This window comes from Oncorhynchus nerka, linkage group LG7 (genome assembly GCF_034236695.1).
Source record: "Oncorhynchus nerka isolate Pitt River linkage group LG7, Oner_Uvic_2.0, whole genome shotgun sequence".
Lineage (NCBI taxonomy): Eukaryota > Metazoa > Chordata > Actinopteri > Salmoniformes > Salmonidae > Oncorhynchus > Oncorhynchus nerka.
In genome coordinates this window covers 96,809,515-96,835,337 of record NC_088402.1, presented here as the reverse complement: position 1 = coordinate 96,835,337, position 25,823 = coordinate 96,809,515, and the positions used below count along the sequence as shown (strand labels likewise).

At 47.5% G+C, this 25,823-nt stretch overlaps 1 protein-coding gene across 1 annotated transcript; it reads right to left on the bottom strand.

Moving 5' to 3' along the window:
* Positions 1–4,994: 4,994 nt before the first annotated feature.
* ccnq (cyclin Q) lies at positions 4,995–24,054 on the bottom strand. The gene is made up of 5 exons (XM_065021020.1): positions 23,631–24,054; positions 23,207–23,390; positions 17,671–17,803; positions 14,251–14,469; positions 4,995–5,353 (listed from the first exon to the last, which is right to left on the bottom strand). Exons 1-5 carry the CDS (start codon positions 23,785–23,787, stop codon positions 5,264–5,266), a joined length of 783 nt encoding a protein of 260 aa, XP_064877092.1. The 5' UTR covers positions 23,788–24,054; the 3' UTR covers positions 4,995–5,263.
* Positions 24,055–25,823: the final 1,769 nt, after the last annotated feature.

Below are 25,823 nucleotides of genomic sequence, written 5' to 3'. Positions count from 1 at the left end.
CCCTACTCACAAGGCAGGAAATACGCTCGACCTCATCTTCACTAGATGCTGTTCTTCCACTAACCTCATTGCAACTCCCCTCCAAGTCTCCGACCACTACCTTGTATCCTTTTCCCTCTCGCTCTCATCCAACACTTCCCACACTGCCCCTACTCGGATGGTATCGCGCCGTCCCAACCTTCGCTCTCTCTCCCCCGCTACTCTCTCCTCTTCCATCCTATCATCTCTTCCCTCTGCTCAAACCTTCTCCAACCTATCTCCTGATTCTGCCTCCTCAACCCTCCTCTCCTCCCTTTCTGCATCCTTTGACTCTCTATGTCCCCTATCCTCCAGTCCGGCTCGGTCCTCCCCTCCCGCTCCGTGGCTCAACGACTCATTGCGAGCTCACAGAACAGGGCTCCGGGCACCCGAGCGGAAATGGAGGAAAACTCGCCTCCCTGCGGACCTGACATCCTTTCACTCCCTCCTCTCTACATTTTCCTCTTTCTCTCTGCTGCTAAAGCCACTTTCTACCACTCTAAATTCCAAGCATCTGCCTCTAACCCTAGGAAGCTCTTTGCAACCTTCTCCTCCCTCCTGAATCCTCCTCCCCTCCCCCTCCTCCCTCTCTGCAGATGACTTCGTCAACCATTTTGAAAAGAAGGTCGACGACATCCGATCCTCGTTTGCTAAGTCAAACGACACCGCTGGTTCTGCTCACACTGCCCTACCCTGTGCTCTGACCTCTTTCTCCCCCTCTCTCCAGATGAAATCTCGCGTCTTGTGACGGCCTGGCCGCCCAACAACCTGCCCGCTTGACCCTATCCCCTCCTCTCTTCTCCAGACCATTTCCGGAGACCTTCTCCCTTACCTCACCTCGCTCATCAACTCATCCCTGACCGCTGGCTACGTCCCTTCCGTCTTCAAGAGAGCGAGAGTTGCACCCCTTCTGAAAAACCTACACTCGATCCCTCCGATGTCAACAACTACAGACCAGTATCCCTTCTTTCTTTTCTCTCCAAAACTCTTGAACGTGCCGTCCTTGGCCAGCTCTCCCGCTATCTCTCTCAGAATGACCTTCTTGATCCAAATCAGTCAGGTTTCAAGACTAGTCATTCAACTGAGACTGCTCTTCTCTGTATCACGGAGGCGCTCCGCACTGCTAAAGCTAACTCTCTCTCCTCTGCTCTCATCCTTCTAGACCTATCGGCTGCCTTCGATACTGTGAACCATCAGATCCTCCTCTCCACCCTCTCCGAGTTGGGCATCTCCGGCGCGGCCCACGCTTGGATTGTGTCCTACCTGACAGGTCGCTCCTACCAGGTGGCGTGGCGAGAATCCGTCTCCACACCACGTGCTCTCACCACTGGTGTCCCCCAGGGCTCTGTTCTAGGCCCTCTCCTATTCTCGCTATACACCAAGTCACTTGGCTCTGTCATAACCTCACATGGTCTCTCCTATCATTGCTATGCAGACGACACAATTAATCTTCTCCTTTCCCCCTTCTGATGATCAGGTGGCGAATCGCATCTCTGCATGTCTGGCAGACATATCAGTGTGGATGACGGATCACCACCTCAAGCTGAACCTCGGCAAGACGGAGCTGCTCTTCCTCCCGGGGAAGGACTGCCCGTTCCATGATCTCGCCATCACGGTTGACAACTCCATTGTGTCCTCCTCCCAGAGCGCTAAGAACCTTGGCGTGATCCTGGACAACACCCTGTCGTTCTCAACTAACATCAAGGCGGTGGCCCGTTCCTGTAGGTTCATGCTCTACAACATCCGCAGAGTACGACCCTGCCTCACACAGGAAGCGGCGCAGGTCCTAATCCAGGCACTCGTCATCTCCCGTCTGGATTACTGCAACTCGCTGTTGGCTGGGCTCCCTGCCTGTGCCATTAAACCCCTACAACTCATCCAGAACGCCGCAGCCCGTCTGGTGTTCAACCTTCCCAAGTTCTCTCACGTCACCCCGCTCCTCCGCTCTCTCCACTGGCTTCCAGTTGAAGTCGCATCCGCTACAAGACCATGGTGCTTGCCTACGGAGCTGTGAGGGGAACGGCACCTCAGTATCTCCAGGCTCTGATCAGGCCCTACACCCAAACAAGGGCACTGCGTTCATCCACCTCTGGCCTGCTCGCCTCCCTACCACTGAGAAGTACAGTTCCCGCTCAGCCCAGTCAAAACTGTTCGCTGCTCTGGCCCCCCAATGGTGGAACAAACTCCCTCACGACGCCAGGACAGCGGAGTCAATCACCACCTTCCGGAGACACCTGAAACCCCACCTCTTTAAGGAATACCTAGGATAGGATAAAGTAATCCCTCTCACCCCCCTTAAAATATTTAGATGCACTACTGTTCCACTGGATGTCATAAGGTGAATGCACCAATTTGTAAGTCGCTCTGGATAAGAGCGTCTGCTAAATGACTTAAATGTAAATGTCTAATGGCAGTCAGGCTACCTCTGGCGAGCACATGGAGGGCTGTGCGGCACCCCAAAGAAATGCCACCCCACACCATGACTGACCCACCGCCAAACCGGTCATGCTGGAGGATGTTGAAGGCAGCAGAACGTTCTCCACGGCGTCTCCAGACTGTCACATGTGCTCAGTGTGAACCTGCTTTCATCTGTGAAGAGCACAGGGCGCCACTGGCGAATTTGCCAATCTTGGTGTTCTCTGGCAAATGAAAAACGTCCTGCACGGTGTTGGGCTGTAAGCACAACCCCCACCTGTGGACGTCGGGCCCTCGTGGAGTCTGTTTCTGAGCGTTTGAGCAGACACATGCACATTTGTGGCCTGCTGGAGGTCATTTTGCAGGGCTCTGGCAGTGCTCCTCCTGCTCCTCCTTGCACAAAGGCGGAGGTAGCGGTCCTGCTGCTGGGTTGTTGCCCTCCTACGGCCTCCACGTCTCCTGATGTACTGGCCTGTCTCCTGGTAGCGCCTCCATGCTCTGGACACTACGCTGACAGACACAGCAAACCTTCTTGCCACAGCTCGCATTGATGTGCCATCCTGGATGAGCTGCACTACCTGAGCCACTCCGTCTCATGCTACCACTAGAGTGAAAGCACCGCCAGCATTCAAAAGTGACCAAAAACATCAGCCAGGAAGCATAGGAACTGAGAAGTGGTCTGTGGTCACCACCTGCAGAACCACTCCTTTATTGGGGGTGTCTTGCTAATTGCCTATAATTTCCACCTGTTGTCTATTCCATTTGCAGAACAGCATGTGAAATGTATTGCCATTCAGTGTTGCTTCCTAAGTGGACAGTTTGATTTCACAGAAGTGTGATTGACTTGGAGTTGTATTGTGTTGTTTAAGTGTTCCCTTTATTTTATTGAGCAGTGTATATATATCATATAAACTGAACGGAACGAGCCACTAGGTAGGATATCTGCTTTGATTGAAACAAAATACAAAAAGGCTAATAGTTAATTAAAAACATTTGCTTTGATTCGCTCACGAAACAATAATTTAATATCTAAATGTATATTCCCATGAAACTGATCAATCAAAATCATTGGCATGGAGATGCAGTTTGGACGTTAAACGTGAAGAATTTGCCTATCATTCCCAATGGACAAGTGATGATGGCCTATTTCTAAATTAGATATGCCTAACGTGGTGTTTGAGGGTTTTAAAAATAGACCAATCGGAGTATGCATTTTGTGTATATTCTAAATGATAGGCTATTCAAATGGCTGCATCTCTCGGTACCAACTTTAATGAAGGAAATTACCACGTAATAAATCATCGGACGTCACAGTTGATAGTAGACGCACGGTCGCGCCGCCGACGCGCCGTGCAGACCGACTTACCGTGCGGGCTGGGATCTCGGACAGCGTCAGGAGGGAATCCACTAAAAACAACAGATTACGAGCTAAATCCTTTACCGTCCAGATGTTGATATTGATCCTGGTGATGAATGTTGTCCCCTTGAATATTAGCTTTGTCTGTCGACAGGCAGCGTCCGCTGGAGGATGAAGTGAAGGAGATGGAGGGATGAGGTAGAGGGAAGAGAAACACTTCATCCATGCCTTGAAGTTGCCATATCATTTTTCGATTAATTCAACTGTTGAGCTTGATAAATCATGAACATATTTGACATCGTTTTTTAAGGAACCCCCAGGTAGAGAAGCTGTTGGTACTGTAACAGGTAATGACTGTCCAAGTGATCATTAATAAATACCCCCCTACTGTTGACCAATCGCAGACGAGGGAGCATAGATTCAGGCTCCGGACTTCGGCTTGCCTCGAGAAAAATGTGAGTGTGGCGAACATGTCTTCATAATATATGCGCAAACTGTTTCCGATCTGTTCTGGCCGGGAAGCATGCGGACCCTTACTCTCTCTCTTCCCAGTACCACTCTTCCTCTCTTCCCAGTACCACTCTTCCTCTCTTCCCAGTACCCCTCTTCCCAGTACCACTCTTCCTCTCTTCCCAGTACCACTCTTCCTCTCTTCCCAGTACCCCTCTTCCTCTCTTCCCAGTACCACTCTTCCTCTCTTCCCAGTACCCCTCTTCCTCTCTTCCCAGTACCACTCTTCCTCTCTTCCCAGTACCCCTCTTCCTCTCTTCCCAGTACCACTCTTCCTCTCTTCCCAGTACCACTCTTCCTCTCTTCCCAGTACCACTCTTCCTCTCTTCCCAGTACCACTCTTCCTCTCTTCCCAGTACCACTCTTCCTCTCTTCCCAGTACCACTCTTCCTCTCTTCCCAGTACCACTCTTCCTCTCTTCCCAGTACCACTCTTCCTCTCTTCCCAGTACCACTCTTCCTCTCTTCCCAGTACCCCTCTTCCTCTCTTCCCAGTACCACTCTTCCTCTCTTCCCAGTACCCCTCTTCCTCTCTTCCCAGTACCACTCTTCCTCTCTTCCCAGTACCACTCTTCCTCTCTTCCCAGTACCACTCTTCAAACCTTATAGTTTATCAATGGAGAGAATCGTTAAACTTCTCGTTAATCATAATAAAAAGAGATAGACGGGGAGAGAAACAGAGGACAGGAGAGAGCTTCTTATGGTTTCTGTTTTATTTCGATGCAACATCATATAGTGTCAAAGGGCTGTGTGTCTGCTGGTTAATTCCCTTTAATCAGTGTCCAACTAAAACCTGGTCTTAGACAACCTGGTGAGTTCCTAACTAAACCAGTTATGTATTAACATCTATTATCAAAAAGATGAAATGTTGAAAAACAGCTCAGTTCTTCAGAGTACAGAAAGTAGTACACACACACACACACGCGCGCACACACACACACACCCACACACACCCCCACCCCCCTCAGGTACATTTGGCCTCCATGTCGTAGAGGTGCAGCAGGTCAGAGATGATGTCATCAATGTGTTCCTTAGTGATGTCTTCACACAGCACCTAGAGACACAGAGAGAAGGGCTCAATACCCATACTATCACACACACACACACACACCCATACTCACACAACACACACACCCATACTATCACACACACACACACACACCCATACTATCACACACACCCATACTATCACACGCTTACACACACACCCATACTATCACACGCTTACACACACACACTATCACACACACACACACACACACACCCATACTATCACACGCTTACACACACCCATACGATCACACGCTTACACACTACACACACACACACGGTTACACACACACCCACCCACACATACTATCACACGCTTACACACACACACACACCCATACTATCACACGCTTACACACACACCCACCCACACATACTATCACACGCTTACACACACCCATATTATCACACGCTTACACACACACACACACACACGGTTACACACACACACACGGTTACACATAAGGGCTGTGGCGGTCATTACATGTTGTCAGCCGGTGACTGCCCGTCTCGCGGTAATTGACCGTTAATGAACATCAACATGTTTATCATCTCCAGGCCTCCACAAGCTGCTGATGTTTTCCTTGGGACCATTCTAAAGGGCCTAATAAATCCATGTAATATAGCCTACACCATTAGTTTATTTATGACAGCTCTAGAGAAACATGATATGAAGAAAATGTAGTCTATCTCAGAATAGCATACTCTGAGTTGTCCTTGTGTTAGGTCCTGATCTGGCTGTGCCATATGGCTGTGGGCTACACTAGTTCATTTAGTTGTCCTGATGTTAGGTCCTGATCTGGCTGTGCCATATGGCTGTGGGCTACACTAGTTCATTATGTTAGGTCCTGATCTGGCTGTGACATATGGCTGTGGGCTACACTAGTTCATTATGTTAGGTCCTGATCTGGCTGTGCCATGTGGCTGTGGGCTACACTAGTTCATTTAGTTGTCCTGATGTTAGGTCCTGATCTGGCTGTGCCATATGGCTGTGGGCTACACTAGTTCATTATGTTAGGTCCTGATCTGGCTGTGACATATGGCTGTGGGCTACACTAGTTCATTTAGTTGTCCTTGTGTTAGGTCCTGATCTGGCTGTGCCATATGGCTGTGGGCTACACTAGTTCATTTAGTTGTCCTGATGTTAGGTCCTGATCTGGCTGTGCCATATGGCTGTGGGCTACACTAGTTCATTTAGTTGTCCTGATGTTAGGTCCTGATCTGGCTGTGCCATGTGGCTGTGGGCTACACTAGTTCATTTAGTTGTCCTGATGTTAGGTCCTGATCTGGCTGTGCCATATGGCTGTGGGCTACACTAGTTCATTATGTTAGGTCCTGATCTGGCTGTGCCATATGGCTGTGGGCTACACTAGTTCATTTAGTTGTCCTGATGTTAGGTCCTGATCTGGCTGTGCCATATGGCTGTGTCCTTATGTTAGGTCCTGATCTGGCTGTGCCATATGGCTGTGGGCTACACTAGTTCATTATGTTAGGTCCTGATCTGGCTGTGCCATATGGCTGTGGGCTACACTAGTTCATTATGTTAGGCCCTGATCTGGCTGTGCCATATGGCTGTGGGCTACACTAGTTCATTATGTTAGGTCCTGATCTGGCTGTGCCATGTGGCTGTGGGCTACACTAGTTCATTTAGTTGTCCTGATGTTAGGTCCTGATCTGGCTGTGCCATATGGCTGTGGGCTACACTAGTTCATTTAGTTGTCCTGATGTTAGGTCCTGATCTGGCTGTGCCATATGGCTGTGGGCTACACTAGTTCATTATGTTAGGTCCTGATCTGGCTGTGGGCTACACTAGTTCATTATGTTAGGTCCTGATGTTAGGCCCTGATCTGGCTGTGCCATATGGCTGTGGGCTACACTAGTTCATTATGTTAGGTCCTGATGTTAGGCCCTGATCTGGCTGTGCCATATGGCTGTGGGCTACACTAGTTCATTATGTTAGGGCCCTGATCTGGCTGTGCCATATGGCTGTGGGCTACACTAGTTCATTATGTTAGGCCCTGATCTGGCTGTGCCATATGGCTGTGGGCTACACTAGTTCATTATGTTAGGCCCTGATCTGGCTGTGCCATATGGCTGTGGGCTACACTAGTTCATTATGTTAGGCCCTGATCTGGCTGTGCCATATGGCTGTGGGCTACACTAGTTCATTTAGTTGTCCTGATGTTAGGTCCTGATCTGGCTGTGCCATGTGGCTGTGGGCTACACTAGTTCATTTAGTTGTCCTGATGTTAGGTCCTGATCTGGCTGTGCCATATGGCTGTGGGCTACACTAGTTCATTTAGTTGTCCTGATGTTAGGTCCTGATCTGGCTGTGCCATATGGCTGTGGGCTACACTAGTTCATTTAGTTGTCCTGATGTTAGGTCCTGATCTGGCTGTGCCATATGGCTGTGGGCTACACTAGTTCATTTAGTTGTCCTGATGTTAGGCCCTGATCTGGCTGTGCCATGTGGCTGTGGGCTACACTAGTTCATTTAGTTGTCCTGATGTTAGGTCCTGATCTGGCTGTGCCATATGGCTGTGGGCTACACTAGTTCATTTAGTTGTCCTGATGTTAGGTCCTGATCTGGCTGTGCCATATGGCTGTGGGCTACACTAGTTCATTATGTTAGGTCCTGATCTGGCTGTGCCATATGGCTGTGGGCTACACTAGTTCATTTAGTTGTCCTGATGTTAGGTCCTGATCTGGCTGTGCCATATGGCTGTGGGCTACACTAGTTCATTTAGTTGTCCTGATGTTAGGTCCTGATCTGGCTGTGCCATATGGCTGTGGGCTACACTAGTTCATTATGTTAGGTCCTGATCTGGCTGTGACATGTGGCTGTGGGCTACACTAGTTCATTATGTTAGGTCCTGATGTTAGGCCCTGATCTGGCTGTGCCATATGGCTGTGGGCTACACTAGTTCATTATGTTAGGTCCTGATGTTAGGCCCTGATCTGGCTGTGCAATATGGCTGTGGGCTACACTAGTTCATTATGTTAGGGCCCTGATCTGGCTGTGCCATATGGCTGTGGGCTACACTAGTTCATTATGTTAGGCCCTGATCTGGCTGTGCCATGTGGCTGTGGGCTACACTAGTTCATTATGTTAGGTCCTGATCTGGCTGTGCCATGTGGCTGTGGGCTACACTAGTTCATCATGTTAGGTCCTGATCTGGCTGTGCCATATGGCTGTGGGCTACACTAGTTCATTATGTTAGGTCCTGATCTGGCTGTGCCATATGGCTGTGGGCTACACTAGTTCATTATGTTAGGGTCCTGATCTGGCTGTGGGCTACACTAGTTCATGATGTTAGGGTCCTGATCTGGCTGTGGGCTACACTAGTTCATTATGTTAGGGTCCTGATCTGGCTGTGGGCTACACTAGTTCATGATGTTAGGGTCCTGATCTGGCTGTGGGCTACACTAGTTCATGATGTTAGGGTCCTGATCTGTGCCATTATTTTATAGTCTGAAGAATACAATTAAACAAAGAAATAAAATGAAGGATATTTTCTCCAAAGGATTTCAGAGGGGAGGGGGGGGGCACATGCAGTTGAACAGTTAAATATCTGATATTGAAACTGGTCCTCCTATATGATTAATTTAGAGTTACTCATGCAACTTTTAGTTGTGATAAACGTTGGGCTATATGTTTCGATTTTTAATGCATTCTAAGGCTGCATCATGCAACTAATGATGATTTGATAAGGTTACATGAAAGGCATGAGCTCTGCTGTTTCTTGCGCAGGCTGTACACACTTCATCAGTCTCTCATTCTTAATTTAACATGGTCTTTATGTAGCCGATGCAAACTGGCTAGCTAGTTAGCGGTGGTGCGCGCTGGTAGCGTTTCAATCGGTGACGTCACTCGCTCTGAGACCTTGAAGTAGTGGTTCCCCTTGCTCTGTAAGGGCCGCGGCTTTTGTGGAGCGATGGGTAACGATGCTTCCAGGGTGACTTGCCTTTGTGCAGAGGGTCCCTGGTACGCGCCCAGGTCGGGGCGAGGGGACGAACTAAAGTTATACTGTTACATTTACATATACAGTGAATTCGGAAAGCATTCAGACCCCTTTTCCACATTTTGTTACGTTACAGCCTTATACTAAAATTGATTAAATAGTTATTTTTCTTCATCAATCTACACACAATAACAAAGCAAAACATGTTTTTAATTTTTGCAAATGTATAAATAAAATAACCTTAAATATCACATTTACCTAAGTATTCAGACCCTTTAACTCAGTACTTTGTTGAAGCACCTTTGGCAGTGATTACAGCCTCCGTCTTCTTGGGTATGACACAACAAGCTTGGCACACCTGTATTTGGTGAGTTTCTCCCATTCTTCTCTGCAGATCCTCTCAAGCTCTGTCAGGTTGGATGGGGAGTGTCGCTGCGCAGCTATTTTCAGGTCTCTCCAGAGATGTTCGATCAAGTTACCAAAGTCAAGATCCAGAGCGTGATTAAGACGGCAGGAAGGATCATTGGTATAGATCAAGAATCTGTCACCAACCTGTTCACAAAACTCATCCTCCTAAAACTTGAAAGCATTTTACAGGACAGCACTCATCCCCTTCACTCAAAACTCATCCTCCTAAAACTTGAAAGCATTTCACAGGACAGCACTCATCCCCTTCACTCAAAACTCAGTCACAGCAGCAGCCGGACAGGAGGAAAGAGACTTCAAAAGAAAATGAAACCAGAGAGAAGTGGGGACTGTTATTCCTACAGCCATTAGGCTGTATAATAGATAGTCTGTTGGTCCCTCCAGTATACAGCCTATTGCACTTTCACGTTAAATGTGTAGCTATAGCACTGTCTTTAAGCACCTGACCAAATGAATTTCCCCATGGTGGGATGATAAAGTTGATCTGAATCTGAAGGAAGGTGAACCTTCGCTCCAGTCGGAGGTCCTGAGCGCTCTGGAGCAAGTTTTCATCAAGGATCTCTTTGTACTTTGTTCCATTCATCTTTCCCTCGGTCCCGACTAGTTTCCCGGTCCCTGCCGTTGAAAAACATTTTATTTTTTAAATGTAACCTTTATTTAACATCCCGATAGCATGACGCTGCCACCACCATGCTTCACCGTAAGGATGGTATGGTATTGGCCAGCTGATGAGTGGTGCCTGGTTTCCTCCAGACGTGACGCATGGCATTCAGGCCAAAGAGTTCAATCTTGATTTCATCAGACCAGAGAATCTTGTTTCTCATGGTCTGAGAATCCTTTAGGTGCCTTATGGCAAACTCCAAGCGGGTTGTCATGTGCCTTTTACCGTCTGGCCATTCTACCATAAAAGGCCTGATTGATGGAGTGCTGCAGAGATGGTTGTTCTTCTGGAAGTTCTCCCATCTCCACAGAGGAACTCTGGAGTTCTGTCAGAGTGACCATCAGGTTCTTGTTCACCTCCTTGACCAAGGCCCTTCTCCCCCGATTGCTCAGTTTGGCCGAGCGGCCAGCTCTAGGAAGAGTCTTGGTGGTTCCAAACTTCTTCCATTTAAGAATGATGGAGGCCACTGTGTTCTTGGGGACATTCAATGCTGCAGAAATGTGTTGGTACCCTTCCCCAGATCTGTGCCTTGACACAATCCTGACTTGGAGCTCTACGGACAATTCCTTCGACCTCAAGGCTTTGGTTTTTGCTCTGACATGCACCTGTCAACTGTGGGACCTTCTATAGACAGGTGTGTGCCTTTCCAAATCATGTCCAATCAGTTGAATTTACCACCGGTGAACTCTAATCAAGTTGTAGAAACATCTCAAGGATGATCAATGGAAACAGGATGCACCTGAGCTCAATATCGAGTCTTGTAGCAAAGGGCCTGAAGGGACCTTTATAATGGGGTCTGTTTTTACTTCTTTATAAACTTTGCAAACATTTGTCAAAATAAATTCCCTTTGTCATTATTTTTTAGATTGAGGAAAATGTTCAATTGAATCCATTTCAGAATAAGGCTGTAACGTAACAAAATGTGGAGAAAGGGAAGGGGTCTGAATACCTTGAGTCCACTGTAGTTTACTAACATGGAAGGGGTCTGATTACCTTGAGTCCACTGTAGTTTACTAACATGGAAGGGGTCTGAATACTTTGAGTCCACTGTAGTTTACTAACATGGAAGGGGTCTGAATACTTTGAGTCCACTGTAGTTTACTAACATGGAAGGGGTCTGAATACCTTGAGTCCACTGTAGTTTACTAACATGGAAGGGGTCTGAATACCTTGAGTCCACTGTAGTTTACTAACATGGAAGGGGTCTGAATACTTTGAGTCCACTGTAGTTTACTAATATGGAAGGGGTCTGAATACCTTGAGTGCACTGTAGTTTACTAACATGGAAGGGGTCTGAATACTTTGAGTCCACTGTAGTTTACCAATATGGAAGGGGTCTGAATACCTTGAGTCCACTGTAGTTTACTAACATGGAAGGGGTCTGAATACTTTGAGTCCACTGTAGTTTACCAATATGGAAGGGGTCTGAATACCTTGAGTCCACTGTAGTTTACTAATATGGAAGGGGTCTGAATACTTTGAGTCCACTGTAGTTTACTAACATGGAAGGGGTCTGAATACCTTGAGTCCACTGTAGTTTACTAACATGGAAGGGGTCTGAATACCTTGAGTCCACTGTAGTTTACTAACATGGAAGGGGTCTGAATACTTTGAGTGCACTGTAGTTTACTAACATGGAAGGGGTCTGAATACTTTGAGTCCACTGTAGTTTACTAATATGGAAGGGGTCTGAATACTTTGAGTCCACTGTAGTTTACTAACATGGAAGGGGTCTGAATACTTTGAGTGCACTGTAGTTTACTAACATGGAATATGTTTTACTTAGATTACATGTCATCCGTACACATTTTTTATTCTGCATTTGACCCCCTTTTTCGCGATATCCAATCACGATCTTGTCTCATCGCTGCAACTCCTCAACGGGCGAAGGTCAAGTCATGCGTCCTCTGAAAACATGAGCCGCCAAACCGCGCTCCTTAACACCCGCCCTCTTAACCCGGAAGCCAGATGCACCGATGTATCAGAGGAAACGCCGTTCAACTGACTGAAGTCAGCCTGCAGGCGCCCGGCCCGCCACAAGGAGTCGCTAGAGCACGATGAGCCAAGTAAAGCCCCCTGGCCAAATGTCAAGCGTCGGCAGGAGTGATGGAAAGCTCGACGCCATTGGACTCTGGAATAGCGAAAACGCGTTCTCTGGAATGATGAATCACGCTTCACCATCTGGCAGTCCGACGGACAAATCTGGGTTTGTCCCAACACATAGAGCAAACTGTTTGGTGGAGGAGGAATAATGGACTGGGGCTGTTTTGATTCGGGATAGGCCCCTTAGTTCCAGTGAAATGACATCTTAACACTACAGCATACAATGACATTCTAGATGATTCTGTGCTTCCAACTTTGTGGCAACAGGAAGGGCCTTTCCTGTTTTCAGCATAACGCGAGGTCCATACAGAAATGGTTTGTTGAGATCGGTGTGGAAGAACTCGACTGGCCTGCACAGAGCCCTAACCTCAACCCCATCGAACACCTTTGGTATGAATTGAAAAGCCGACTCGAGCCAGGCCTAATCGCCTGAACTCACTAATGCTCTTGGCTGAATGGGAGCAAGTCCCGCAGCAACGGAATAGGCCATTATCATGCACCTGTCTGGTTTAGAATGGGCCGTTATCATGCACCTGTCTGGTTTAGAATGGGCCGTTATCATGCACCTGTCTGGTTTAGAATGGGCCGTTAACATGCACCTGTCTGGTTTAGAATGGGCCGTTAACATGCACCTGTCTGGTTTAGAATGGGCCATTATCATGCACCTGTCTGGTTTAGAATGGGCCGTTAACATGCACCTGTCTGGTTTAGAATGGGCCGTTAACATGCACCTGTCTGGTTTAGAATGGGCCGTTAACATGCACCTGTCTGGTTTAGAATGGGCCGTTAACATGCACCTGTCTGGTTTAGAATGGGCCGTTAACATGCACCTGTCTGGTTTAGAATGGGCCATTAACATGCACCTGTCTGGTTTAGAATGGGCCATTATCATGCACCTGTCTGGTTTAGAATGGGCCGTTATCATGCACCTGTCTGGTTTAGAATGGGCCGTTATCATGCACCTGTCTGGTTTAGAATGGGCCGTTATCATGCACCTGTCTGGTTTAGAATGGGCCGTTATCATGCACCTGTCTGGTTTAGAATGGGCCGTTAACATGCACCTGTCTGGTTTAGAATGGGCCATTATCATGCACCTGTCTGGTTTAGAATGGGCCGTTAACATGCACCTGTCTGGTTTAGAATGGGCCGTTAACATGCACCTGTCTGGTTTAGAATGGGCCGTTAACATGCACCTGTCTGGTTTAGAATGGGCCGTTAACATGCACCTGTCTGGTTTAGAATGGGCCATTAACATGCACCTGTCTGGTTTAGAATGGGCCATTATCATGCACCTGTCTGGTTTAGAATGGGCCGTTATCATGCACCTGTCTGGTTTAGAATGGGCCGTTATCATGCACCTGTCTGGTTTAGAATGGGCCGTTAACATGCACCTGTCTGGTTTAGAATGGGCCGTTATCATGCACCTGTCTGGTTTAGAATGGGCCGTTATCATGCACCTGTCTGGTTTAGAATGGGCCGTTATCATGCACCTGTCTGGTTTAGAATGGGCCGTTAACATGCACCTGTCTGGTTTAGAATGGGCCGTTATCATGCACCTGTCTGGTTTAGAATGGGCCATTATCATGCACCTGTCTGGTTTAGAATGGGCCGTTAACATGCACCTGTCTGAACAGCACTCGTGACCGGCGTTGTGGCAGTAATACGGTAACAGTAACAGCCCTATGCACACACTCCACAATACTATCACCCCCCCCACCTCTCTCTCTCCTCACAACACATCCCCCCTACCTGCCACCACTCTCTCTCTCCGACAGGAACCTCCACCCCGTAGCTGAGTAGTGCCAGGTACAGCGTTGCTATGGCGATGTGTTGGGGGGCGTGGCGCACACACATGGTGCCATGGTAACAGTCTCTAAGCAACGCCCAGGTGGTCTCGGCGACGGGAGTTCTGGACCAGGCGTGACGATTCACTAAGGACTTCACCGACAGGAGGTAGTGGAGGAGATACTACACACACACACACAACACACACACACAACACACACACACACATTAGAAACACAGACCAGGTATGACTGGACTGTCCACGGGGTTAGAGGGGTCAGAGGTTAGAGGGGTCAGAGGTTAGAGGGGTCAGGGGTTGCGAAAAATCTGAACTCATGAAGTGCTGCAATGGCTTGTGGGACTGCATACCCACATCCATACCCACACATACAGTCAGAGCCAGCCCTAGCCTTTTGGGGCCCTAAGTCATACAGTCAGAGCCAGCCCTAGCCTTTTGGGGCCCTAAGTCATGCAGTCAGAGCCAGCCCTAGCCTTTTGGGGCCCTAAGTCATGCAGTCAGAGCCAGCCCTAGCCTTTTGGGGCCCTAAGTCATACAGTCAGAGCCAGCCCTAGCCTTTTGGGGCCCTAAGTCATGCAGTCAGAGCCAGCCCTAGCCTTTTGGGGCCCTAAGTCATGCAGTCAGAGCCAGCCCTAGCCTTTTGGGGCCCTAAGTCATGCAGTCAGAGCCAGCCCTAGCCTTTTGGGGCCCTAAGTCATGCAGTCAGAGCCAGCCCTAGCCTTTTGGGGCCCTAAGTCATGCAGTCAGAGCCAGCCCTAGCCTTTTGGGGCCCTAAGTAATGCAGTCAGAGCCAGCCCTAGCCTTTTGGGGCCCTAAGTCATGCAGTCAGAGCCAGCCCTAGCCTTTTGGGGCCCTACGTCATGCAGTCAGAGCCAGCCCTAGCCTTTTGGGGCCCTAAGTCATGCAGTCAGAGCCAGCCCTAGCCTTTTGGGGCCCTAAGTCATGCAGTCAGAGCCAGCCCTAGCCTTTTGGGGCCCTAAGTAATGCAGTCAGAGCCAGCCCTAGCCTTTTGGGGCCCTAAGTCATGCAGTCAGAGCCAGCCCTAGCCTTTTGGGGGCCATAAGTCAAATTGTGTTGTGCAATTCTACACATTTAGCAGTAGGGTGGAGACAGGATTTTGCAATTTTATAACAAATTTCATGAATTCTACTCAGACGGTAATTCGACACAAAAGACAGCTGACCGCTAGACTAAATCTAAAAATGTTTTGTTTTCAGTGACTGACACAAATAGTGCTGAGCGCATAGTGCTTTGGAAGTCGGTTCCATTATGAAACAATAATCACAGATTTACATTAGGATGTGCAGAGAAGAACGGGAGAAACTCCCATGTTTGTAGCGTCATCCCCAAGAAGACTTGAGTCTGTAATCACTGTCAAATGTGCTTCAACAAAGTACTGCGTTAAAGGGTCTAAAAATCTGTTTTTGCTTTTGTCATTATGGGGTATTGTGATGTCATTATGGGGTACTGTGATGTCATTATGGGATATTGTGATGTCATTATGGGGTACTGTGATGTCATTATGGGGTACTGTGATGTCATTATGGGGTATTGGGATGTCATTATGGGGTATTGGGATGTCATTATGGGGTATAGTGATGTCATTATGGGGTATTGTGATGTCATTATGGGGTATTGGGATGTCATTATGGGGTATTGTGATGTCATTATGGGGTATTGTGATGTCATTATGGGGTATTGGGATGTCATTATGGGGTATTGTGATGTCATTATGGGGTATTGTGATGTCATTATGGGGTATTGTGATGTCATTATGGGGTATTGTGATGTCGTTATGGGGTATTGGGATGTCGTTATGGGGTATTGGGATGTCGTTATGGGGTATTGGGATGTCGTTATGGGGTATTGGGATGTCGTTATGGGGTATTGGGATGTCGTTATGGGGTATTGGGATGTCGTTATGGGGTATTGGGATGTCGTTATGGGGTATTGTGATGTCGTTATGGGGTATTGTGATGTCATTATGGGGTATTGGGATGTCATTATGGGGTATTGTGATGTCATTATGGGGTATTGTGATGTCATTATGGGATAGATTGTTTTTCCCTCATTAATCTAATCAACTTTAGAATAAGGCTGTAACAAAACAAAATGTGGAAAAAGTTAAAGGGTCTGAATACATTCCGAATGCACTGTAAGCAGGCGTGCAATGGATTATGGTCATTGTAGTTAAGTACCATGTTTTCTGCACTAATCTATGTAGAATACTGGCCTGTTGGAAACTACAACTCCATACTACATCGCACAGTTCAGACTGGATCTGATTTATCTCTACAGAAACTATACATCGAGCTCACAGAAAGAAATTAACTAAATATAATTCAAATAATTGAACTGACATCGGTCAATTAGTTGTTTAAAAACCTAAAAATAACAGGCATTTCGGTTAAATTTTCAGCACTTAATAACGAGGAAATGTTGATGCACAACCAAATATTGCACTTTGTGTATTCTACTATTCTAATCATCAACAGGAAGTTGAGGCTGAGTTCCTTTGTTTATTCTACTATTCTAATCATCAACAGGAAGTTGAGACTGAGTTCCTTTGTTTATTCTACTATTCTAACCATCACCAGGAAGTTGAGGCTGAGTTCCTTGAGTATTCTACTATTCTAATCATCACCAGGAAGTTCAGACTGAGTTCCTTTGTTTATTCTACTATTCTAACCATCAACAGGAAGTTCAGACTGAGTTCCTTGTGTATTCTACTATTCTAACCATCAACAGGAAGTTGAGACTGAGTTCCTTTGTTTATTCTAATCATCAACAGGAAGTTCAGACTGAGTTCCTTTGTTTATTCTACTATTCTAATCATCAACAGGAAGTTGAGGCTGAGTTCCTTTGTTTATTCTACTATTCTAATCATCAACAGGAAGTTGAGGCTGAGTTCCTTGTGTATTCTACTATTCTAATCATCAACAGGAAGTTGAGACTGAGTTCCTTTGTTTATTCTACTATTCTAATCATCAACAGGAAGTTCAGACTGAGTTCCTTTGTTTATTCTACTATTCTAACCATCAACAGGAAGTTGAGACTGAGTTCCTTTGTTTATTCTACTATTCTAACCATCAACAGGAAGTTGAGCCTGAGTTCCTTTGTTTATTCTACTATTTTAATCATCAACAGGAAGTTGAGGCTGAGTTCCTTGAGTATTCTACTATTCTAACCATCAACAGGAAGTTGAGACTGAGTTCCTAAAAAAGTATTACTATCTCTGTATTATTTTTTGGGAAGTGAGGAATTGATCTGTTGGCCTACAAAAAGATGGGCCACCAGTTGCCTATCCCTGGGTTAGAGGTTAGGAGTCAGGGGTTAGAGTTCAGGAGTCAGGGGTCAGTACAGACCTTGTGTGGGTGCTGGAAGGAGACGTGGAAGTTGAGTTGTCTGAGAACCAGGAGTTCACACTGCACCACACTGTCCCTGAGGTCCCAGAACTCACCGTCACAGTTCAGAGGTTCACTACTACTGTGGAAATACCTGGAGGGAGAGAGAGAGAGGGGTGGGGAGAGGATGGATAAGGAGAGAGGACAGGGAGGGAGAGAGAGAGAGGGGTGGGGAGAGGATGGATAAGGAGAGAGGACAGGGAGGGAGAGAGAGAGGGGTGGGGAGAGGATGGATAAGGAGAGAGGACAGGGAGGGAGAGAGGGGGAGGGGTGGGGAGAGGATGATTAAGGAGAGGAGAGGACAGGGAGGGGAGAGAGAGAGGGGTGGGGAGAGGATGGATAAGGAGAGAGGACAGGGAGGGAGAGAGGGAGAGGGGTGGGGAGAGGATGGATAAGGAGAGAGGACAGGGAGGGAGAGAGAGAGAGGGGTGGGGAGAGGATGGATAAGGAGAGAGGACAGGGAGGGAGAGAGGGGAGGGGTGGGGGAGAGGATGGATAAGGAGAGAGGACAGGGAGGGAGAGAGAGAGAGGGGTGGGGAGAGGATGGATAAGGAGAGAGGACAGGGAGGGAGAGAGAGAGAGGGGTGGGAAGAGGATGGATAAGGAGAGAGGACAGGGAGGGAGAGAGAGAGAGGGGTGGGGAGAGGATGGATAAGGAGAGAGGACAGGGAGGGAGAGAGGGGGAGGGGTGGGGAGAGGATGGATAAGGAGAGAGGACAGGGAGGGAGAGAGGGGAGGGGTGGGGAGAGGATGGATAAGGAGAGAGGACAGGGAGGGAGAGGGGTGGGGAGAGGGATGGATAAGGAGAGAGGACAGGGAGGGAGAGAGGGGAGGGGTGGGGAGAGGATGGATAAGGAGAGAGGACAGGGGAGGGAGAGAGGGGGAGGGGTGGGGAGAGGATGGATAAGGAGAGAGGACAGGGAGGGAGAGAGGGGGAGGGGTGGGGAGAGGATGGATAAGGAGAGAGGACAGGGAGGGAGAGAGAGAGAGGGGTGGGGAGAGGATGGATAAGGAGAGAGGACAGGGAGGGAGAGAGGGAGAGGGGTGGGGAGAGGATGGATAAGGAGAGAGGACAGGGAGGGAGAGAGGGGGAGGGGTGGGGAGAGGATGGATAAGGAGAGAGGACAGGGAGGGAGAGAGGATGGATAAGGAGAGAGGACAGGGAGGGAGAGAGAGAGAGGGGTGGGAAGAGGATGGATAAGGAGAGAGGACAGGGAGGGAGAGAGAGAGAGAGGGGTGGGAAGAGGATGGATAAGGAGAGAGGACAGGGAGGGAGAGAGAGAGAGGGGTGGGAAGAGGATGGATAAGGAGAGAGGACAGGGAGGAGAGAGAGAGAGGGGTGGGGAGAGGATGGATAAGGAGAGAGGACAGGGAGGGAGGAGAGAGAGAGGGGTGGGGAGAGGATGGATAAGGAGAGAGGACAGGGAGGGAGAGAGAGAGAGGGGTGGGAAGAGGATGGATAAGGAGAGAGGACAGGGAGGGAGAGAGAGAGAGGGGTGGGGAGAGGATGGATAAGGAGAGAGGACAGGGAGGGAGAGAGAGAGAGAGGGGTGGGGAGAGGATGGATAAGGAGAGAGGACAGGGAGGGAGAGAGAGAGAGGGGTGGGAAGAGGATGGATAAGGAGAGAGGACAGGGAGGGAGGAGAGAGAGAGAGGGGTGGGAAGAGGATGGATAAGGAGAGAGGACAGGGAGGGAGAGAGAGAGAGGGGTGGGGAGAGGATGGATAAGGAGAGAGGACAGGGAGGGAGAGAGGGAGAGGGGTGGGGAGAGGATGGATAAGGAGAGAGGACAGGGGAGGGAGAGAGAGAGGGGTGGGAAGAGGATGGATAAGGAGAGAGGACAGGGAGGGAGAGAGAGAGGGGTGGGGAGAGGATGGATAAGGAGAGAGGACAGGGAGGGAGAGAGGGGGAGGGGTGGGGAGAGGATGGATAAGGAGAGAGGACAGGGAGGGAGAGAGGGGAGAGGGGTGGGGAGAGGATGGATAAGGAGAGAGGACAGGGAGAGAGAGGGGTGGGGAGAGGATGGATAAGGGAGAGAGGACAGGGAGGGAGAGAGAGAGAGGGGTGGGAAGAGGATGGATAAGGAGAGAGGACAGGGAGGGAGAGAGAGAGAGGGGTGGGAAGAGGATGGATAAGGAGAGAGGACAGGGAGGGAGAGAAAGAGAGGGGTGGGGAGAGGATGGATAAGGAGAGAGGACAGGGAGGGAGAGAGAGAGAGGGGTGGGGAGAGGATGGATAAGGAGAGAGGACAGGGAGGGAGAGAGAGAGGGGTGGGAAGAGGATGGATAAGGAGAGAGGACAGGGAGGGAGAGAGAGAGGGGTGGGGAGAGGATGGATAAGGAGAGAGGACAGATGGAGGGAGGAGAGAGAGAGGGGTGGGGAGAGGATGGATAAGGAGAGAGGACAGGAGGGAGAGAGAGAGAGGGGTGGGAAGAGGATGGATAAGGAGAGAGGACAGGGAGGAGAGAGAGAGAGAGGGGTGGGAAGAGGATGGATAAGGAGAGAGGACAGGGAGGGAGAGAGAGAGGGGTGGGGAGAGGATGGATAAGGAGAGAGGACAGGGGGAGAGAGGGAGAGGGGTGGGGAGAGGATGGATAAGGAGAGAGGACAGGGGAGGAGGAGAGAGAGAGGGGTGGGAAGAGGATGGATAAGGAGAGAGGACAGGGGGAGAGAGAGAGAGGGGTGGGGAGAGGATGGATAAGGAGAGAGGACAGGGAGGGAGAGAGGGGAGGGGTGGGGAGAGGATGGATAAGGAGAGAGGACAGGGAGGGAGAGAGGGAGAGGGGTGGGGAGAGGATGGATAAGGAGAGAGGACAGGAGAGAGAGAGAGGGGGGGAGAGGATGGATAAGGAGAGAGGACAGGGAGGGAGAGAGAGAGAGGGGTGGGGAGAGGATGGATAAGGAGAGAGGACAGGGAGGGAGAGAGGGGGAGGGTGGGGAGAGGATGGATAAGGAGAGAGGATGGATAAGGAGAGAGGACACTGGAGTAAGAGAGAGAGAGGGGTGGGGAGAAGATGGATAAGGAGAGAGGACAGGGAGGGAGAGAGGGAGATTATTCATCAGGGTTATGTAAGAGTAAGATGTGAAAATAACATCTCGGCATCTTGGGGTGGCATTAACATCCTTAACCATGTGTATATCCAATAACATCTGTTAACCATGTGTATTGACCAATAACATCTGCTAACCATGTGACCAAGACAGTAGTTTTAAATTGTTAGTGACCATTAACATTGTTGGTTATTGTGTATTGACCATTAACTAGAACACATGCATTTGTGACCATTAACATCTGCTAACCATGTGTATGTGACCAATAACATCTGCTAACCATGTGTATGTGACCATTAACATCTGATAACCATGTGTATGTGACAAATAAAATTTGATTTGATTTTTAGTGGTTAGAGTTGGGCCAGTGTCCGAAAGGTTGCTGGATTGAAGTTAACCCACCGTTCCTAGGCCGTCAGTTAAAAACAAATTCTTATTGACTTGCCTAGTTAAATAAAGGTTAAATAAAAATGAAATAATCTGCCGTTTCCAGCTACAACAGTCATTTACGACATTAACAATGTCTACACGGTATTTCTGATCAATTTGATATTTTAATGGATACATTTTTTTGCTTATCTTTCAAAACAAGGACATTTCTAAGTGACCCCAAACACTTGAAAGGTAGTATATATTAGAGGTCGACCGATTAATCGGAATTTGCCGATTTCAAGTTTTCATAACAATCAGAAATCGGTATATTTGGACGCCGATTTTGCCGATTTAAAAAATATATATATATTTTTTTACAACTTTATTAAACGAGGCAAGTCAGTTAAGAACACGTTCTTATTTTCAATGACGGTCTAGGAATGGTGGGTTAACTGCCTTGTTCAGGGGTCAGAACGACAAATTTTTACCTTGTCAGCTCAGGGATTCAATCTTGCAACCTTACGGTTAACTAGTCCAACGCTCTAACCACCTGCCTCACGAGAGCCTGCCTGTTACGCGAATGCAGTAAGAAGCAAAGGTAAGTTGCTAGCTGGCATTAAACTTATTTTATAAAAAACAATCAATCAATCATAATCACTAGTTAACTACACATGGTTGATGATATTACTAGTTTATCTAGCGTGTCCTGCGTTGCATATAATTGATGCTGTGCGTATTCGCGAAAAAGGACTGTCGTTGCTCCAACGTGTACCTAACCATAAACATTAATGCCTTTCTTAAAATCAATACAGAAGTATATATTTTTAAACCTGCATATTTAGCTAAAAGAAATCTCAATATTAACCAGGTGAAATTGTGTCATTTCTCTTGCGTTCATTGCACGCAGAGTCGGGGTATATGCAACAGTTTGGGCCGCCTAGCTCATTGCGAACTAATTTGCCAGAATTTTACATAATTATGACATAACATTGAAGGTTGTGCAATGTAACAGGAATATTTAGACTTGGGGATGCCACCCGTTAGATACAGAATACAGAACGGTTCCGTATTTCACTGAAAGAATAAACGTTTTGTTTTCTAAATGATAGTTTCCGGATTCGACCATATTAATGACCTATTTCTGTGTGTTATTATGTTATAATTAAGTCTAGGATTTGATAGAGCAGCTTATGACTTCAAACCTATCAACTCCCGAGATTAGGCTGGTGTAACCGATGTGAAATGGCTAGCTAGTTAGCGGGGTGCGCACTAATAGCGTTTCAAACGTCACTCGCTCTGAGACTTGGAGTAGTTGTTCCCCTTGCTCTGCATGGGTAACGCTGCTTCGAGGGTGGCTGTTGTCGATGTGTTCCTGGTTCGAGCCCAGGTAGGAGCGAGGAGAGGGATGGAAGCTACACTGTTACACTGGCAATACTAAAGTGCCTATAAGAACATCCAATAGTCAAAGGTATATGAAATACAAATGGTATAGAGAGAAATAGTCCTATAATTCCTATAATAACTACAACCTAAAACTTCTTACCTGGGAATATTGAAGACTCGTGTTAAAAGGAACCACCAGCTTTCATATGTTCTCATGTTCTGAGCAAGGAACTGAAACGTTAGCTTTCTTACATGGCACATGTTACACTTTTACTTCTCCAACACTTTGTTCTTGCATTATTTAAACCAAATTGAACATGTTTCATTATTTATTTGAGGCTAAATTGATTTTATTGATATTAAAGTTAAAATAAGTGCTCATTCAGTATTGTTGTAATTGTCATTATTACAAATAAATACTTTTATTTTGTTTTAATCGTCCGATTAATCGGTATCGGCTTTTTTTGGTCCTCCAATAATCGTTATATTGGCGTTGAAAAATCATAATCGGTCGACCTTTTTTTTTTTTTACCTTTATTTAACCAGGCAAGTCAGTTAAGACATTAACACATTCTTATTTTCAATGACGGCCTAGCTGCCTGTTCAGGGGCAGAACGACAGCTCGGGGGTTTGAACTCACAACCTTCCGGTTACTAGTCCAACGCTCTAACCACTAGGCTACCCTACCTACCTGTGACACACGTTGATGATGTCACGGGTGCGAAGGTGCTGCTCCTCCACCTTGCCTGCTAGGTAGATGCAGCTCATAGCCACCAGGTAGGGCTCATACACCGTCACACTCACACACTGGAAGAACCGGTGGTACAACACACACGCTGTCGCCACGGGCACCGAACGCATGCCCAGCTTCACACCTAGGGAGAGAGCGAGGTGGGGAGACAGAGTGGTAAAGGCCAGGGTGGTATAAGCTTCTGCGCCAGCCAAGCCTCGACACTTTATTCTACTAATAAAGGCCGTATTTAAAATTATGATATACTCAGATGTGTTAGCACTTGTCTGGAGCAAAATTCTGCACCCACACCGGCCCAGGCCGGGTGAGACTGACCACCCATAGTGAATATGGGCTGGGGGGGGGTTCTGTTTCGGTACTGTACCCGTTTCCATGATGAACCGACACACACGGAAGTGGGTTTTAATCTCCCGTGTGGAGTCCGTATCAGTGTCCAAGGCTGGAGCACCCCTCTTCCCCCCCGGTGCACCGTCCAGCCGCGAGACGGCCCCCATGGAACCGGGTGTAATGAACCTGGCCATCTTTTGAATAGCTAGCTAACGTTAGCTATTAGCTAAACACTACTTTTCCCTGTACAGAATGGAGAATGTTACACTAACATTAACAATAGCCATTAACTAGTTGATCTTGTTTCTTTCCAGCTTGTCTGCTACTAATTGGGGCAAATCATAGTCAATTGGAATTATTATCTGGGCTACCAACACGCTGGCTCGTGTCTCACTTCCGCACACAATAATATCAAAGACCGAACTGAAACGTGCTACGATTCTGCCAGCAGCAAAAACGATGACGTCACGTGCGTATGTTAATAAAGAAACCTCCAAACTAAAAGCCCAAATTTCTAAATATTGCAATGTGGATAATTCATTCAAAAGATATTGAATTTTACATCAGTGGCCACTTCTACTTTTATTGTGCCAACAAGAAAAGGAAAGGTGAATCATTTAAGGAAACAAATCAAAATATGGTTGAGAATTATTTATTTTTTTACCAATAATGAAAGAATAACACTGGTATGTTGAGAATATTGGGCTGTAGAGATTTTTCTACCGATGTGGTGTAGAATATTCAGTAGGGTCTTTACTAACCAAATACGGTTAGTTTTGAAGGGGGACTGTGTCATACTTTCTTTTTTTTAAACATTTATTTAACTAGGAAAGTCAGTTAAGAACACATTCTTAATTTACAATGACTGTCTACCCCAGCCAAACCCTCCCCTAACCCGGATGACGAGGGGCCCATTGTGCGCCGCCCTATTAGACATACATACCCAGCAGAATGTCCTTCTCCAGCTCCCATAGTCCCCAATGCAATACACTGCAATAGACTGTACATGGAAACATATTGGCTTGTAGAGAGAAAAAAATGTTCTACTGGTCTCAGGTAAAGTGGGTGGGAAATACTCAGAAGGGTCTCTACTAAGCAAATATGTGTAGTTTTGGAGGGGGGTTGTGTCGTACATACCCAGCAGTTTTCTGTCTACAACCCAATGTTTATTCCATGTACAGTCTATTACTGGTGAGTCTCTGATCCACCTCTACGCAGACGACACCATTCTGTATACTTCCGGCCCTTCTTTGGACACTGTGTTAACAACCCTCCAGGCAAGCTTCAATGCCATACAACTCTCCTTCCGTGGCCTCCAATTGCTCTTAAATACAAGTAAAACTAAATGCATGCTCTTCAACCGATCGCTACCTGCACCTACCCGCCTGTCCATCATCACTACTCTGGACGGCTCTGACTTAGAATACGTGGACAACTACAAATACTTAGGTGTCTGGTTAGACTGTAAACTCTCCTTCCAGACCCATATCAAACATCTCCAATCCAAAGTTAAATCTAGAATTGGCTTCCTATTTCGCAACAAAGCATCCTTCACTCATGCTGCCAAACATACCCTTGTAAAATTGACCATCCTACCAATCCTCGACTTTGGCGATGTCATTTACAAAATAGCCTCCAATACCCTACTCAACAAATTGGATGCAGTCTATCACAGTGCCATCAGTTTTTTCACCAAAGCCCCATATACTACCCACCATTGCGACCTGTATGCTCTCGTTGGCTGGCCCTCGCTTCATACTCGTCGCCAAACCCACTGGCTCCAGGTCATCTGCAAGACCCTGCAAGGTAAAGTCCCCCCTTATCTCAGCTCGCTGGTCACCATAGCATCTCCCACCTGTAGCACACGCTCCAGCAGGTATATCTCTCTAGTCACCCCCAAAACCAATTCTTTCTTTGGCCGCCTCTCCTTCCAGTTCTCTGCTGCCAATGACTGGAACGAACTACAAAAATCTCTTAAATTGGAAACACTTATCTCCCTCACTAGCTTTAAGCACCAACTGTCAGAGCATCTTACAGATTACTGCACCTGTACATAGCCCACCTATAATTTAGCCCAAACAACTACCTCTTTCCCAACTGTATTTAATTTATTTATTTATTTTGCTCCTTTGCACCCCATTATTTTTATTTCTACTTTGCACATTCTTCCATTGCAAAACTACCATTCCAGTGTCTTACTTGCTATATTGTATTTACTTTGCCACCATGG

Bases quoted from the DNA above. Each gene is read 5' to 3' on its own strand.
- ccnq (XM_065021020.1), bottom strand. From the start codon at position 23,787: ATGGCCAGGTTCATTACACCCGGTTCCATGGGGGCCGTCTCGCGGCTG. The intron at 14,470-17,670 runs GTCTGTACTGAC...GTGTGTGTGTAG, and splicing joins CCTTCCAGCACCCACACAAG to TATCTCCTCCACTACCTCCT. The intron at 5,354-14,250 runs GTAGGGGGGATG...CTGTGTCTCTAG, and splicing joins GAGAGAGAGAGTGGTGGCAG to GTGCTGTGTGAAGACATCAC.